Below are 17,663 nucleotides of genomic sequence, written 5' to 3' on the forward strand. Positions count from 1 at the left end.
TCAAATGCTTCTAAATGCCATACACTACAAACACGGATACATGTGCATAATTGCGCACCAAAACCTAGAATTTTTTATTTTTCTGCCATCTCCTGGCAGAAAGATCCAGAGTATATAGCAGTTGCTTTTATACACTCGTGTGCATACAGTTTAATGCATAAAATAAATATATTTTTCGTTTAGATGTACAAACATACCATCAAAAGTGCTCATCCAGGCCTCTCATATCAAATAATTAATACTTTATTTTGCACATTTTGTGTATTTATACAATTGCTCCTTCCTACCTGCACTTTATTGAAGAGCAGTCTGTCCCATATACTGTTGTTTCGAATGACCCCTCTCTTCACTTCAGCTTCTTTCCTTCGAGATGCAAATTCAAGAATCCATCGCTTAATGGGTGTATCTGCTTGACTAAAGATCTAGCACAGAGTGAGATGAAAGACATTTCTAGACACAAACACTTACAAGAACAGCAGATCATGACATGAATACTTTGCACACATACCGTATAAATATATTTTGTATAGTACATTTTTAATAACCTTTTTGCAATATACAGATGAAAAAACATCCAATCAACAAAGATGCCGAGCACAGGTAAGATGCGACTTGAAGATTTCTTGTAATTATGCAAAGGAGAAGGCTAAATACTCTGGTTATTATGAAAGCAGTAGTTTCCTTTTAAGGTTGGGTTCACACTAGTGCCAATGTGATGTGGGTTTCCCCCGCATCCAATTTGCAAGACAGGAGATTGTGATTGGCTCTCAATGTTGCTGGTTCACACACCTCCAGGGCGGCTGCCGAGCAAATTGCACAGGGGTCCTGTGCATTTTTGGCTCTGTTTCAGGTCCAAATTCAGGCCAAAATTTGGGCCCGATTAATCCCTGAAACGGAGAACAGGGACACACCGGACCCCTGCTGTCAGCTGCATCCGTGTTTAGTGTGAACCCAGCCTAAAGCCCCACTACAAGAATTTTATTCTCACTATTTCTAGGGGAGAGATGAAGAGGCTCCATTACTTACCTGTTCCCCCGCTTCAGCTGGTTATGGTAATCTCCTCCTTTGCTAGAAGCTCTAGTATGTTGGCAGAGCCTCAACATCATCATTTACATTACAGGGACATTAACCTTGTATTGTATGCTGATAAGTCTGGAGTGCGACTGGAGCCAGACCAAGCTGTGAGTACCAGTCAACACTGAGACCACCTTGCTGGAGTGAGGAATAAGGGTAGGTATTCACACCCTATTCCTGTACCCTTAGAAATATTTAACATTTAACCCTTTACGTTTAGGAGGGCTCACTACAAAGGTTAATTTTTAATTTTTAAAAGTGGAGGTGGGCTTTCAAAATGAACGCCAGTCAAAAATAAGAAAAAAATAATAGTTGATCATCATTGCATGCTCTTACACAAAAAAAACAACAATATTGGTGCAATAATCCCCTTCATTCCATTTCCCTTACAGTAAACTTTTTCTCCCATTATACGTCTTTAGTCTGATGGCCAGCTTCATTTAACCCACTTCCTATGAGCCCAGGTTGTTCTGGATCCACCCACCCTGTGACTGGACAGTGAAAAGAGAAGCGGCACAGTAATGATCACATCTCCCTGTCACTCTGCTCTCTATCAGCATGATTCTTGTCGGCACATGAACCGATTTGCTCCTTGCTCTTACACTACAGGTCTTCTGTGTAGGGACTGCAGGAGGCCGATACCAGGTCATACAATTATAAAATCAGTTTGTTTAAAACATTTTAAACTAACAAATAGATTTAAACTTGCCAGCTCTGTGCAATGAAATTGCACAGAGCAGCCCAGAACCTCCTGTTTTTGAGTCACCATAGGAAGATGCTTTCTATTGTGTCATACCTGCAAGCCCACTTCCAAACTGCGTTGCCTGCATCCATAGACACCAGACAGTGCGCTCTCGGCCCCGACCCCACTCCATCAGCACAGAATCTGACTGACAGCGGCAGAAGCCAATGACTTCCGCTGCCTCAGCAATGCCTGTGAGAACGGGGACAGCCGCTACAGATGGCCACAGCAGGGGGAATCAAGCAAGGAATACATTAAGGTAAAAAATATTTAGACTTTAGAACCACTTTAAAAATGGCTTATATAAGTAGATGAATTTGTCTTTATATTAGCCATCCCCATTCTACAGGCTTACCCTTGGAAACAGGGTAGCAGCAACAGCCAACTAAAGTGCAATGCATTTTACATTGCTGTGAAGATAAAATTGGTAACATTGACGATCAGCTGGAGTGACGTCCCATAGCGCATGCGCACATCGTAGGTGCCTTTTTTCGACAGGCGATATCATTTCTCGGCCAGATGCTTTAATGCTATGCAAACAGCGGAGGGATTCGTCATATTGTGCCTCGCTGTTGCGCCGTGGGTTTACAGCAAGGCACAATCTGACATCACGGTGTCCCTCCGCTCTTAGGATTGTTTTCAATTGTGCCTGTGAAATGGTATTGCCCGTTAAAAAAACCTCAGACGATGTGAGCACGCGCTATGGTGACGTCACTCCAGCTGAGTGGCAACTCAGCTGGAGTGCAGGAACTTTTGGACAGAGGGCACATATCGATAGAACACTGACCATAGACTGTTCAAATCTTGGCTGGTTCAGCAGGGATCAGCCGAGATTTGAACCATGTATGGGCAGGTTGATTGTACCCAAGTTGAACTCATCTTACCTGTACATTGTTTTTACATTGCCTTGCCGGCCAAATGTTGCAGCCATCCTTTCTGTAACCTTCATTCTCAAATCAAAAAATACAAACAAAAGGCTCAGCATACATACGTTGCAACAGGTTTGTGGTATTCCTGTTCTCTAGGTTTTATTTATCAAAGTGTTGATGACACCTCATCTTGAATAAGCAGTTCAATTCTGGGTAGCAGTTCGCAAAAAGGATGTTGTAAAAAAATAAATAATAATAAAGAGTGCAGACTGCATGAGGGCAACTAAATTAATAAGAAGCCTGGACTGAACTGATTTTATCTGCCCTTAAGAGGCAATTAAGCAGGGCTATAATGACTATGTATACAAACATAAAGGTCCATACTGTATGCTAAATTGTTCCTTTAAAGTCTTCAATAAAGACACTGAACATTCACATGCTGAAAGAGTTATTTACAGTAAAAGCTGTGAATATGTTGAACCAACCAATTCTGAGGGAGTATTTGCTGATCAGGAAGAATGTTTTAACGAATTCCCAGTTTTTACCTATTTTTTTTTTTTTGTTAAACCTGATAGATGTGCCTTTTTCCCAACCTATGTACCTCATTTTAAGCCCCCCCAAAAAAAAGGGCTGAAAAACTCAGCCTATACTGGAGTATATACGGTATATATGTATCCTGCTCAGCAGTTTAAGTGAAGTTAAACTCATCAAAGTAACAAAGATAATTTACTAAATATTTTACATTTGGCTATGACCTAGTTTAAGTAGAAACAAATATCCACACGATAACCCACCTTGTCATACATTCTGTTTAATAATCTTGGAACAACTGGGAAGATTGTTGGCCGCAAAGTCTTCATGTCATCGGATAAAAGACGAATGTCGCCTTGAAAGAACCCAATGCGACCACCATGGCAGTATACCACAGACTGTTAAGGTAAGAAAAACAACACGTTGAATTAGAATTGTTTAAAATTGTTTAGCTAAAGTTTAGTAATTAAAGTCAAAACATGCAGTCACAAAGTTTTAGAATATAACTAGATTTAAAGTGGATGTAATCTCAATTCATGAAATTTGAGCTGGGCACATATCTGCAGTATTTGGTTATCTCTCTTCAAAGAGCCAAGTCCCATAGCTTTCTCCGGACCCGTTCCTCTGTTATCAGCCTGATAACTCCTGACAAATTCTCTGACACATCAGATAAAAGCAGCCTGACACTTCTGTCTGGGGAGGTTGCTATAAATAGATTAGCAGGGAGCTGGCCCTGTAACAAAAAACCTCTGAGAGTCTCTGCCTATGATGAGAGGGGGTGTGTGCCTTTCCTCCAATCAGCAATGTTAGCTATCTTGGCTGTATGCCCAGACAGCACACTCTGAAAAAAATCTAACACATCTGAACTTTCTAAACTGTATATAAATGTGAATATAGCAGATATACATGTAAAACTTGTGTAGGGCGATTTGGTTCATCACTGTGTATCATCTGAGGCTGTTCACTTCACTGGGTGTATGGAGGGTTTATATCCACTGTAACTTGTAGTGGTTTAGCGTATCAAAAATCTTGTGAAAATAGGTTTTACATGGTATTGGATCTTGCTCTTTTTTAAATGAAACAATTCTCCTCCATATATTGTTTCTCTACTGTGCAAATTGCCTAAGAAAGTATTTAAATTGCTTGTAAACTTCAGACATGAAATATGAACAAAGCATATCCCTTTATAGTGTGTACCTGTCGCAGTCCAGAGCACCAAGTGTAATTTTTGTCTGCTGCTTCATTCTTCTGCCCTCAACCTGATTCACTTATGGCAAGTTTTCCCGACACCAAGAAACAAAAGGTGACATGGAAGGGAGCTCTAGCTTATTGATACTCAGCTCTGTTCTAGTGAGCTGTCTGAAGGGGGTAGATCCCTTCCATCCAATCAGCTCTCATAGCTCTCCCCACCGAGCTCTGCAAAGTGCAACTTCTGCTCTCCAGGCTCTTTTTCTGAACTCTCAGACTAGCTTTATAATTCTGGACTTTGAATACATGTAGAAAACAAAAGAGCTGCAGACAGACAGGTACAGCTTATGTAGGAACATTTTTTAATCTCTGTGTATCACCTGAAGCCAGTCACTTCATTGTGTATATTTAAGGGCTTACAACCACTTTAAATAGCGCCATATTAGTTCCAGTCAATAGTTTATGCAATTTACATCTAGATTTACAGGTGCTTTGGTCATCTACATCAGCTAAATTTGCCCCTTATTTTTAAAACCTCTAAATTAGCTAACAGCCAGAACAATCTTAATGGTAGCACACACACACACACACACACACACACATATATATACACACACACACATATTATATATATATATATATATATATATATATATATATATATATATATATATACACATACACACACACACACACATTATACACACACATATACATATATATATATATATATATATATATATATATATATATATATATATATATATATATATATATATATATATAAAATCATGTGATCACTGTGCAGTGTTGACTAGAGTTTACTTTTTTTCTCAATCATGCTACTAAAATAGATGCTCAGATAGAACAAATGGCTCCCTATGGTACGAGTTACTCAAGTAGCATCTAGTAGTAATTCATTGCACGTAGCCCTAAATGTGCACTAGTAATAGCTTTTACATGCCGACTGCGGGTAGCTACAACAATGCACCAGAAGAGTTGTTTAACACAGATTTTCCAACCAGTTGTTTAACCACTTGCCGCCTTAGGACGTCCTGGCATTTCAGTGGGGATATCTGAACGATACCTGCAGCTACAGGCATCATTCAGATATCACTATTTTCAGGCGGCGATTCTGTGCACCATAAGAATGATTTTAGTGGCAATCCCGCCGCTTATCGTTCTTATAGGCGACGAGAGGGGACGTCACCCCTCCGGCTGCCATCTGGTGCTTCTCCGGGCTCTCCCGTGCCATCGGGGACCCGGAGAAATGATCTGCCAGTGCCGGATGAGAAGCAGAGATTTCTGGGGACCAGATAGTCACCAGTCATCTCTATGACTGTAGGAGGCCTGGGAGCGACATTATGATGTCACACCCTGGTTCCTCAATGTAAACAAAGCCGCGATCGTGGCTGTCAGCATGAGATCAGTGAATTTTTTTTCACAATCTTATGCTTTCCAGCCTGGAGGAGAGAGGTGTGGTCTTACTGACCCTGCATCTCTCCATAAAGAGGACCTGTCACAATATATTCCTATTACAAGTGATGTGTACATTGCTTGTAATAGGAATAAAGGTGATCAAAAAAAATGTAAATGTAAAAAAGTGCAAAAAAAAAAAAATGTAAAAAGTAAAATAATAAAAAAAAACGCCCCTGTCCTCAGTAGCTTGCACCCATAAGCGAACACACACACGCAAGTCCCGCCCACATATGTAAACGCCATTCAAAAACCACATGCGAGGTATTGCCGCATGTGTTAGAGCGCAAGCAACAATTCTAGCACTAGACATTTGTAACTCTAAACTGGTAACCTGTAAAAAAAATAAGCATTGCCTATGGAGATTTTTAAGTACTGAAGTTTGTCGCCAATCCATGAGTGTGCGCAATTTTAAAGCGTGACATGTTGGGTATCCATTTACTCGGTGTAACAATCTTTCACATTATACAAAACCATAAAGTCGGCCCAATTTTTTGTAATTTTTTAATTCACAAAAAATTATTGCGCAAATACCGTGCGAGATAAAAAGTATCAATGACCGTTATTTTATTCCCTAATGTGTCTGCTAAAAAACATATAGTGTTGGGGGTTCTGAGTAATTTTCTAGCAAAAAAATTATGATTTTTGCATGTAGGAGAGGAGTGCCAGAATAGGCCCAGTATGGAAGTGGTTAAGTGATTGTAAAGTCTTGTTTTAAAAAAAAAAAAAAATTAAAAAACAAACATGTCATGCTTACCTTCTCTGTGCAGTTGGTTTTGAACAGAGAAGCCTGGATCCTCCCCTTTCAGGTCCCTCTTCGCTGCTCCTTGCCCCCCTCTGCTGTTGAGTGCCCCCACAGCAATCAGCTTGCTATGGGGGCATCCAAGCCGAGTCACACCTCCCTGTGTCCATTCAGACATGGAGACCCGGCCCCCTCTCTCCCTTGATTTGCTAACTGACTTTGATTGACAGCCGCCGGGGCCAATGTAGCCGTGTCTCAGCCAATCACAAGGAGAGTCCCAGACGGTTAAGACACTTGTGGACATCGCTGGAGAAAGATGGGGTTCAGGTAAGTAATTAGGTGGTGCTGGGGAAGCTGCAACACACAGAAGGGTTTTTGTCTTAATGCATAGAATGCGTTAAGGTCAAAAACATTCTGTTTTTTAAAATCCTTTACATTTCTATGCATTTTCTCCTGAAAATCCATATCTATGTTTGCTGTAAATGTTTCTCTTTCTCCTTCTAACAATACAATAACAGGATTTCAACAAGGAATCCAGTAGGAGCACTAAAATTTTCTGAATAAACCTGGATAATCCAAAATGGGGGCTCAGTTGTATATAGAAGTGGTTGCAGTGGTACAAGATCAGATTGGAATTGGTGATGGTTGAATTTGAAATTGCTTTTGCAGATTTTTTTAGGGTTTTAATCAAGGCTTCGCTCCAGCAAGGTCTGTATTTACTGGTAGACCACCTTTGTGGCTCTGAAGAAACGTATGTGTAGGAGCACCAAATATAAAGAGAGGAGAAGATGTTTGAAGTATTGCCTTTTTAACTGCTCAAAAATTAATAGAACATCAACATTTTGGAGATTTTATTATGCCCCTTGCTTCGGGACCTGTAACAAAGTAGTATAACCTGCTCTCCTAATTATATTATCTATTCATGGATTTAAAAAAAAATGCCATTTCCACTAAACAGTTTTGAGCAGGTTGCCAGACTTATAAGCCCAAAAGAAGAGGGACATGCTAAGGCTGTCTTCAGAATGTTTTCTTTCTGTGCTTCAACATTCTGATTCATTGTTGTAAGCTTGGGGGATAATTACTTCTTAAGAGATACCCCAAAAGTGAAGGAAGTCTGATATTTAAAATGACAGAACATTGATCACCATAGTTTTAAACGACATGACATTTGATTTTAACAAATTTTGATATCGGATCTCTTTAATTGTCCCAATGTTTGTGTATTTCTGCCAAATCATAGATTTAAAAAAAAGATAACTGAATACAAGACATCAACTTCTGTAAACCACCAATGTTAGTATTAAAAAAATCATTCTAATAATTGCTTTACCAGAAATTTGTATACGATTTCAGATGTTATTTTGATTTTTGTTCTACTAATTTTCCCAGATTATTACATTTGGTACAGCTTGATTCTTGGGGAGAGTGTCACTACTTTTACCCACAGAAAGACCTTACCTGCACCATTCTCTCAAACATGTGTGCTAAAGGCAAATAGGAAATGTGTACATCCTCAGATGTTGGGGACCACTGACTCTGGAAAGAAAAAAAAAAACACAGGCAGCCCAACAAGGCCAAGTCAGATCAGGCAAGTGGCTTACCTGTATTACTCTCTCAAACATGTGAGCCAGAGGCAAGAAGGAGATGAGCACATCGTCCTGTTTCGGAAATATCACTTTCTGCAGGTGAAGGGCGTGGGAGACAGAAAAGGAGAGAAACACTGACAGGAAGACAACAAGAAAGTCATAAAACAATAAAGAAGAAAAATGGTGCAAAAAGGGGGAAGGTTTGTCAAGAGAAAAAGGTAGGTAGAAGAGCAGCATATAGAGTACAGTGTTAGACCACAATGTAAATGAGGCTACAGTATGTTAACAGGAGTAGCAAACATCAGGGCAACAAACCTCTAAAAACACCAAAGAATGCTTCCGGCTGGAACAGCCAGCCTTGTCGCTGATGTGCTTTTGTCATCTTGAGAGGCTTGGAATTATTAGAAATATCATTGCAGTGTCTACTTAAACAGGTTTGAAGTAACCATGTAGTAGTAAAATTACTAATATATGGTTAAAGCTGAACTCCAGACAAACTAGTTAAAGCTGAGTGTTAGGTATGGCAATTTCACAAAGTTACATTGGTCAGCTTGGACTATTAACCACTTAAGGACCCCTTCACGCCGATATACGTCAGCAGAATGGCACGGCTGGGCACAATCACGTACCTGTATGTGTCCCTTTAAGCCCAGCCAACCTGGTCCGAAGCTCCATGACCGTGCCCGCGGGACCCAATCGCCGCCGGTGTCCTACGATCAGTCCCCGGAGCTGAAGAACAGGGAGAGGTGTGTGTAAACACACCTTCCCTGTTCTTCGTTGTGGCAATGTCAGTGATCGTCTGTTCCCCGATATAGGGAAAGACAATCACTGACATCACACGTCCAGCCCCGCCCCCCTACATTTAGAAACACATGAGGTCACACTTAACCCCTACAGTGCCCCCTAGTGGTTAACTCCTAAACTGCAATTGTAATTTTCACAGTTAACAGTGCATTTTTATAGCACTTTTTGCTGTGAAAATTACAATGGTCCCAAAAATGTGTCAAAATTGTCCGATGTGTCCGCCATAATGTCGCAGTCACGAAAAAAAAAATCGCGATACCCACCATTAGTAGTAAAAAAATGCAATAAAAAACTATCCCTTATTTTGTAAACGCTATAAATTTTGCGCAAACCAATCGATAAACGCTTATTGCATTTTTTTTTTTACCAAAAACAGGAAGAATACGTATCGGCCTAAACTGAGGAAAAAAGCGTTTTTATATATTTTTGGGGGATATTTATTATAGCAAAAAGTAAAAAATATTGAATTTTTTTCAAAATTGTCGCTCTATTTTTGTTTATAGCGCAAAAAATAAAAACCGCAGAGGTGATCAAATACCACCAAAAGAAAGCTCTATTTGTGGGGAAATAACGCCAATTTTGTTTGGGAGCCATGTCGCACGACAGCGCAATTGTCAGTTACAGCGTCGAATCGCAAAAAGGGGCAAGGTCCTTAACCTGCATAATAGTCCGGGTCTTAAGTGGTTTAAGTATGTATATTTTATAACTGCCCAGTCCTTCTGAAAGCTGGAAATCAGTGTAGCAGGCACCACTATCATGGTGATCTGCACCAACTTCTGGTCCTGTGCCAAGTAGCTGCCCTGCTGCATTGTGAGCACATGAGGCTTAGCATGAGCGCCATTCAGGCAACACTTTGCATTTTCTCAATGAAAGGATTTACTAAAAACTGAGGAGTGAAAATAAAATAATTAATTATAAAATAATAACTATAAATAACAAATAATAATATAATATCTACATTTTACTCAATACATTTTAGTCAATAATATAATCAAATCACAAACACTGAAATTTGTCCAAAGAAGGGTGCAATATTACTAGTCATATTGGTTCAGTAAACATCCCAGGTATGATACATTTTGAAACACAAAGTCCGTTGTCACAATCTAGACAATGGAACTTTGTTTCCTTTCAGATTTTTCAGGCATTCCGGGTTGACGCCAGCAGCACGACGTCCAGCTCCATTTACAGCCATTGGTGTTTGGTGGTTCAGAAAGATCAATTTTCCAAATAAAGTCAGCATATACCACAGGCTTGTCACTTTTTTTTAAAGAAAGTAGACAGACATTCCACAAGCATTGCTCAAGAAGATGCCTGAAGATCTTGTAGTACTTTTTTTTTTGTTTTTTCATTGCTAGATAGAATGTCATTGCTTGGTCAGCTCCTCCCATGGCGTTGTAGTCTATCACTACTTGTGGCTTCATGATGTCTCTCACCTTTTGTGCGTATCAGTTAAACAATAGCCCTGATTTAACAATGGTTCAATCAGTGAAAGAACGGAAGATGTTGCCATTCCATAATTGCTGCATTTTGGGTTGATTTTGGTTCTTATCCCACTGTTGCCAGTTGTCGATTCGCATAGCATGAAGGATTTTATGCCAAATTGTGCTCTTTGATGCCATGTATTGTATCCAGCTGACCCTTCCCTTGTAGGCCATTAGACTTTAATTCATGCTGATGTCTCTATCTGCACATAGCTCCATTGGAAATTCTTCAGAATCATTTGCTATACTTCCCATATACTTCTCAGGTTTTGGTGCTGAATTAGTAGTTTCAAACTTCATTGTTTTCAAAGTGCAAATACTTCATTATCAGGGAAAATGTGTACTCTGACATGACCGTGACAAAGAATGGAGTGCCTAGTAATTTGTTGGTTGTCCAATACCACCCCTGCAGGCAAGTAAAATTGCAGGCAATGGCACTGGACAAAGCACGGGGGGGGGGGAATGAGGTTAAATGATTTGATACAGTAATGTAATCAAATAAGATTACAATGTATTTTGTGATTCATACATTTTGAATCTGCTGCCGGTTCCACCCCCCTGCGCCGCAACGCTTGCAGGGAGTGGAAGACCGAACCCACATTGGGTGGAAGATCCGGGCCACCAGACACAAAGGGAGTATATCGTGGGATAGTGGGGACAAGGTTATCACCTCTTCCAGGATCCAGCAATGCAATTCCGAGTGTGACTCTGGGTTACCACTAATGGTCCTGAAATTTCGTCTCCCAGGCCACACACTCGGGAATACCACCAAGGAGGTTAAACAAGCTGAGGTTAAAAGCCGATTGGCTACCATGCACAGCTGCACAAGATTTTGCACTCTCCAAATTTAGTAAATAAACCTCAAGTGTTGTCAAACTGAACCAGGTGGAGATTCTGGGTGGTCACATCACAATCTTTATCTTGTCCAATCAGAGAACACTTTGCAATCAATGATACAATGCAAAGTGTTCTGTAAATAGTGCCTAGTGTGCAAACCCCTGTGTTCACCAGGCAGCAGAACAGCCACTCGTCACATGACCTGGAAGCTAGTTGAGATCCCTGTAATAGTGGTGCCTACTATAATGATGATTTCTAGCTTCCACATAAATCCTACAGGTATGGCATATACGTACCATATTTATCGGCGTATAACACGCACCCTAACTTTAAGAGGGAAGTTTCAGGAAAAAACGTTCCACAGCCCCCTGCATTTAACACGCAGGCACAGTTTACCCTCTATTTCCAGGGTAAAAAAGTGAGCGTTATACCCCAATAAATACAGTACTTATACTAATCCAAGGTGGAACATAGCTATGCAAAAATTGCCATAGCTGGAATTCAGCTTTAAATATACAAATGAAATACATACAGTATGTGGCACATGCCAAAGGGTTTGTATTTCTGTCCGTTTAGTTTGAGTTGGTCTGTCAATAAAGTAGGCCTTTTTTTTGTATTCTTTGCTAAAGTTCAACACTTATGGAAAAGCAGCAGACATAAGCACTGCAGCACAACTCACAGGCTTTTCATGCTGCGTCGCCCACTCTCAGCTTGTGGTCTGCTCTACAGGGGATAGTGAGAGGCTGATACTAGTTTAAATCCACAACTTACAAAGCTTGCTTTAAAAAATAAATGTAATGATATGTTTATAAATGCCGAGGTGCATTCATTTGTGAAATATATATCTGCCTGGAAATCTTACATTTATTTTCATAAATGTCATCGTAAAGTGTACCTGTGCCCTGACTAAATAAATTAAGAATATGTAAATATGCACTTATTGGTCTGGGACCAGATTTACTTTAAAATGCGCTCTCTTTTTTTTTGCCACTCTGTACTTCTTTAGAGACACCTGCTTTAATTTCTCAGAGTCCAGATGTGATTCCAGATTTTCTCTGCAGACACTTCTAGAATAAAACATCTGTAACAGGGGGGGGGGCTTAAAAAAAAGTTAGGCAATATCCCTTACTCAAATGTTAAGGTGCAGTTATTAACATCTAAATTCCACCAAAAGACATGGGATATGGTGAGAACCTTCACTAAGCTTATTGAAACATTTACAAGGTAGGAGCGATCATTCCTATACTGTACACGCCTATTACCATTTTTCTTATTGATTTCTAGCATCTTACAAAATTCTTTTTTTTGTAACAGATATCTTAAATCTGTAAAACACTGGCTTTTATTGTAGGGTGGTGTGCAATGATTTTACAGAATGATTGACAGAATAGTGTACCTTCAAGTACGTGACAACGCAATACATTTTTTGTATGCACTGAAAAACTCATCTGCCAAACAGCTGAGACGCTATTAAGTCCTAACTTAAAACACAGTGTTTTTACAAGGTAAAAACAAATAATTTCTGAATTTATAATTTAAGATTTTTGTTTATCAGAAAATATTGCAAAAAAAAATAAAAAATCGCTACCACAGACTGACAACATTCAGACATATTGGCAATTCCAGTAGCAATTCCAGATACTGCCAAAAGCTTTGGTGTGTCAAGTTTTAGCCCTCAAAATAATTGTGCTCAATTGAGCCGACTACTTTTTGTCAAAATAATATACGGTATTTACAGTATATGCTCAACATGTTGCTGGTAGCACTTTGAACCAGAAAATGTGCAAGCCCAATAAATAAAACTATTTCAGACCACCTTTCCATTCATGTATCTTATATAAAAAGACAATCCTCTTCCTGTTAGCAATCTAATGAAAGAATTAGAAACTAATGTTATAGAAGGATGAAATAGGTAATATTAATCAGAGGGAAAAGTTAAAGCCCAACGCCTGCCAAAAATTTTCATTACATTTTGGATGATGAAGACCTAGAACCTCTGTCAAGATTTTATTTCTTTTGTAGTCCCCCTGGGTCACCAGAAATTAAAAGGAATTCTGATACTGAGATAAAACAAACAAGAAAAAAAAACTGCTTGGCTAGAGTTGAGCTTTAGATGTTATAATGGGCAGTGCTAAACTATATACATGTACAGTAAACACATGCTATGGAGCTCTAGCTTAAAACGACCATGACTAAGAAAAAGGAGACATCCATCCATTTGTACTATGAGGCCCCGTACACACGACCGAGTTTCTCGGCAGAATTCAGCCAGAAACTCGATCTGAGCCGTATTCTGCCAAGAAACCCGGTCGTGTGCACACTTTTGGCAGAGGAAACCGTTGAGGAACTCGTCGAGCCAAATCAAGAACATGTTCTCTATTTCCTCGTTAGTCAATGAGGAAACTTGGCTCGCCGAGATCCTCGGCGGCTTCACAAGGAACTCGACGAGCAAAACTATGTGTTTTGCTCGTCGAGTTTCTCGGACGTGTGTACGGGGCCTGAGATGGTGACTGGTCCTACAGAAAATGTACCACTCATCTGTACTGCATCAATTATATGAACCAAACAATTCACCACAAGTACTACACATACATCAGTTCCTAATTGTTTTATAAATAATTGTGATCATTTCCATCCAAATTGTTATCACTTATTTGTAGCTCTTTTAAAGTTGTGCCGGTTCCAGTTTAAAAAAAGATCCAAACACAATACAAGTTAAATGAACCTGTGTTTTTCCCCTGGGCTATGCCTTGTAAATGAATTTACTGTATGCACATACAAAAAGGAAGTTATAAAAGTACCTAATATATATATATATTATAATATCTCTTGTATTTAAAGCGAAACTCCACTTTTGAGAAAAAAAAAAACATTCCCCTCCGGGTGATCTATGTATGTTGCAAGGATTATAAAAAACTTTGTTGCAGATTGCTACCATTTGTTATTCTGAAGAAATCCATGTGGGTTTGTCTGTGCCTCTGTACTGAGTGGGTCTAATAGGGGTGGTTTTGTAATTAACTGTCAGGGGTGGAGCTACAGGGCACTAATGAGGAAATCTTCGGGGCCTGCATCCCCTTAGACGTGTTCCTATTGAAAGCATCTCTCAAAAAATTATATATTTGTTGCAAGGGATGTCTGAAATCGGACTTGTATCTTAGGCAGACGTCTGGGAAAATTGGTGAGCCAATCACACAAGCAGGAAATGTTTCTGGGGAGTGGTCAGTACACACTGTGTACAGAAAACTCCAAGTAGTCATATTGCAATGTATTCTCAGAAAATTACATTGGCTGCAGACTGAAAAATGAAAGGTCAATTTTAATAACATTCAATTGCAAAATGATTAGCTGCGCTATTTTACTTTTTCTTTATTTGCAATTTTTTTTCTTAACCACTTAAGGACCGCCTCATTTACATATACGTCAGCAGAATGGCAAAGGCAGGCACATCAACGTATATATACGTGCCCTGCTTGACGTGGGTCAGGGGTCCGATCGGGACCCCCCCCCCCCCGTTACATGCGGTGGTCCCCGTGGCTTCAGGAGCGATCCGCGACGACGGCGCGGCTATTCGTTTATAGCCGCTCTGTCGCGATCGCTCCCCGGAGCTGAAGAACGGGGAGAGCCGTGTGTAAACACGGCTTCTCCGTGCTTCACTGTGTCGGCGCATCGATCGCGTCATCCTATTTATAGGGAAGACACGATCAATGACGTCATTCCTACAGCCACACCCCCCTACACTAGTAAACACACACAGTGATCCCTAAATGTTACAGCGCCCCCTGTGTTTAACTCCCAAACTGCAACTGTCATTTTCACAATAAACAATGCAATTTAAATGCATTTTTTGCTGTGAAAATGACAATTGTCCCAAAAATGTGTCAAAATTGTCCGAAGTGTCCGCCATAATGTTGCAGTCACGAAAAAAAATCGCTGATCGCCGCCATAAGTAGTAAAAAAAAAAAAAAAAAAATGCAAAAAAACTATCCCCTATTTTGTAAACACTATAAATTTTGCGCAAACCAACCGATAAACGCTTATTGCGATTTTTTTTACCAAAAATAGGTAGAAGAATACGTATCGGCCTAAACTGAGGAAAAAAAAATGTTATATATGTTTTTGGAGGATATTTATTATAGCAAAAAGTAAAAAATATTGAATTTTTTTCAAAATTGTCGCTCTATTTTTGTTTATAGCGCAACAAATAAAAACCGCAGAGGTGATCAAATACCACCAAAAGAAAGCTCTATTTGTGGGGAAAAAAAGATGCCAATTTTGTTTGGGAGCCACGTCGCACGACCGCGCAATTGTCTGTTAAAGCGACGCAGTCCCGAACTGTAAAAAACCCTTGGGTCTTTAGGCAGCATTTTGGTCCGGGGCTTAAGTGCTGACATACGAAAAAATGCATGTTGACAAGAGTGTAGAGGTGGGCGGGGAGTCTGACATCACAACTCCACCCACCGAGCTCCAGACAACAGACCCACCCACAGAATCTGCAGTTTTTCAGTTCTTATAACAGACAGAGGGGAGACATTTGACAGGTAAGCAAACATGCAGGAGGCATGTATATCCGTATAGATCAGCACTATGGCAGTAGTTTAGAAAAGATAAGAGTGGGTTTACATCCACTTTAAGTAAAAAAAAAACAAAAAAAGGGATTTTTAATACAGCTTACCTGTAAAATCCTTTTCTTGGAGTACATCACGGGACACAGAGCGGCATTCATTACTATATGGGTTATATGGAGTACCTTCAGGTGTAGACACTGGCAATCTTCAAACAGGAAATGCCCCTCCCTATATAACCCCCTCCCATAGGAGGAGTACCTCAGTTTTGTAGCAAGCAGTATGCCTCCCAAAATGGTCCCCAAAAAAGAGGGGTGGGAGCTCTGTGTCCCGTGATGTACTCCAAGAAAAGGATTTTACAGGTAAGCTGTATTAAAAATCCCTTTTTCTTTATCGTACATCACGGGACACAGAGCGGCATTCATTACTATATGGGCTGTCCCAAAGCAATGCTCACAATGAGGGGAGGGAGAACATCTCCAAGACAAAGGATTTAATTTAGAGAAATACTCAAATCATAATAAATCCAACTTAGTTGAGAAAAATAATCTTAAATTTTTTAAATTTAACTCAAAAAAGAGGAGCCCCCGGAATCCGAGGGTCTCAAACTGCAGCCTGCAGCACTGCCTGCCCGAAGGCAGTATCAGTATTCCTTCTCACGTCCAACTGGTAGAATTTTGTAAACGTGTGGACAGAAGACCAGGTTGCCGCCTTGCAAACTTGAGCCATAGAGATCTGGTGGTGTGCTGCCCAGGAGGCGCCCATGGCCCTAGTAGAATGAGCCTTTAATGATACTGGAGGAGGCAACCCTTTCAAGCCGTAGGCCTGAGTGATTAATTGTTTAATCCACCTAGAAATGGTGGACTTTGCAGCTGCCTGCCCCTTCTTGGGCCCATCTGGTAGAATAAACAGCACATCTGTTTTTCGGATTTTCTCTGTAGCTTTAAGATAGGCCTTCATGGCCCTGACGATATCCAAGGTATGCAGCAACCCTTCCTTTCTGGAAGTAGGTTTAGGGAAGAAGGATGGTAATACCAAATCCTGGTTCAAATGAAAACTGGATACAACCTTCGGTAGGAAGGAAGGATGAGGGCGGAGAACGACCCTGTCCTTATGAAAAATAAGATATGGTTCCTTACAGGATAAGGCCGCCAGTTCCGATACTCTTCTTGCGGAAACTATGGCGACCAAAAATACTAACTTCCTTGTCAGTAAAACCAAAGGAATTTCAGCCAACGGCTCAAACGGTTGTTTCTGTAAACTTGACAGAACAAGGTTTAAATCCCACGGGCAAAGCGGGGATTTAACTGGAGGTTTAATACGTAAGACCCCTTGAAGGAAGGTCTTAACCAGCGAGTGGGTGGCCAGCGGCCGCTGAAACCACACTGACAGAGCAGAAATCTGTCCTTTGATTGTGCTTAATGCCAATCCTTTATCCACTCCTAGCTGGAGAAAACTTAAAACTCTATCAATGGTGAATTTGCGAGAAAGCCATCGCTTGGACTCACACCAGCCTACATAGGCCTTCCAGACCCTGTAATAAATCACCCTAGAGACCGGTTTCCTGGCTCTGATTAGGGTAGAGATTACTTTCTGAGACAGACCTCTACCCCTGAGAATCAGGGATTCAGCTTCCAGGCCGTCAAATTTAGATGCCGTAAGGCAGGGTGGAGGATCGGACCTTGCGATAGCAGGTCTGGCCGTAGAGGAAGAGTCCAAGGGTCTCCCACTACCATCTTTAGGATTAGTGAATACCATGCCCTTCTGG

At 40.4% G+C, this 17,663-nt stretch overlaps 1 protein-coding gene across 6 annotated transcripts in view; it reads right to left on the minus strand.

Moving 5' to 3' along the window:
• ACSL6 (acyl-CoA synthetase long chain family member 6) overlaps nucleotides 1–17,663 on the minus strand; it is a 324,620-nt gene that overhangs the window by 36,917 nt on the left and 270,040 nt on the right. For 4 of the 6 annotated variants that reach the window (XM_040344653.1, XM_040344650.1, XM_040344654.1 and 1 more), the window contains exons 11-13: nucleotides 8,224–8,301; nucleotides 3,480–3,614; nucleotides 288–422 (exon numbers count right to left, since the gene is read on the minus strand). In XM_040344653.1, the coding sequence (XP_040200587.1) occupies nucleotides 288–422; nucleotides 3,480–3,614; nucleotides 8,224–8,301 (348 nt within the window). Of the gene's footprint in view, nucleotides 1–287; nucleotides 423–3,479; nucleotides 3,615–8,080; nucleotides 8,159–8,223; nucleotides 8,302–17,663 lie in introns of all 6 variants that reach the window. The other 2 variants (XM_040344651.1, XM_040344655.1) reach the window with 2 other exon arrangements.

The sequence above is a fragment of the Rana temporaria genome, chromosome 3, assembly GCF_905171775.1.
Source record: "Rana temporaria chromosome 3, aRanTem1.1, whole genome shotgun sequence".
Lineage (NCBI taxonomy): Eukaryota > Metazoa > Chordata > Amphibia > Anura > Ranidae > Rana > Rana temporaria.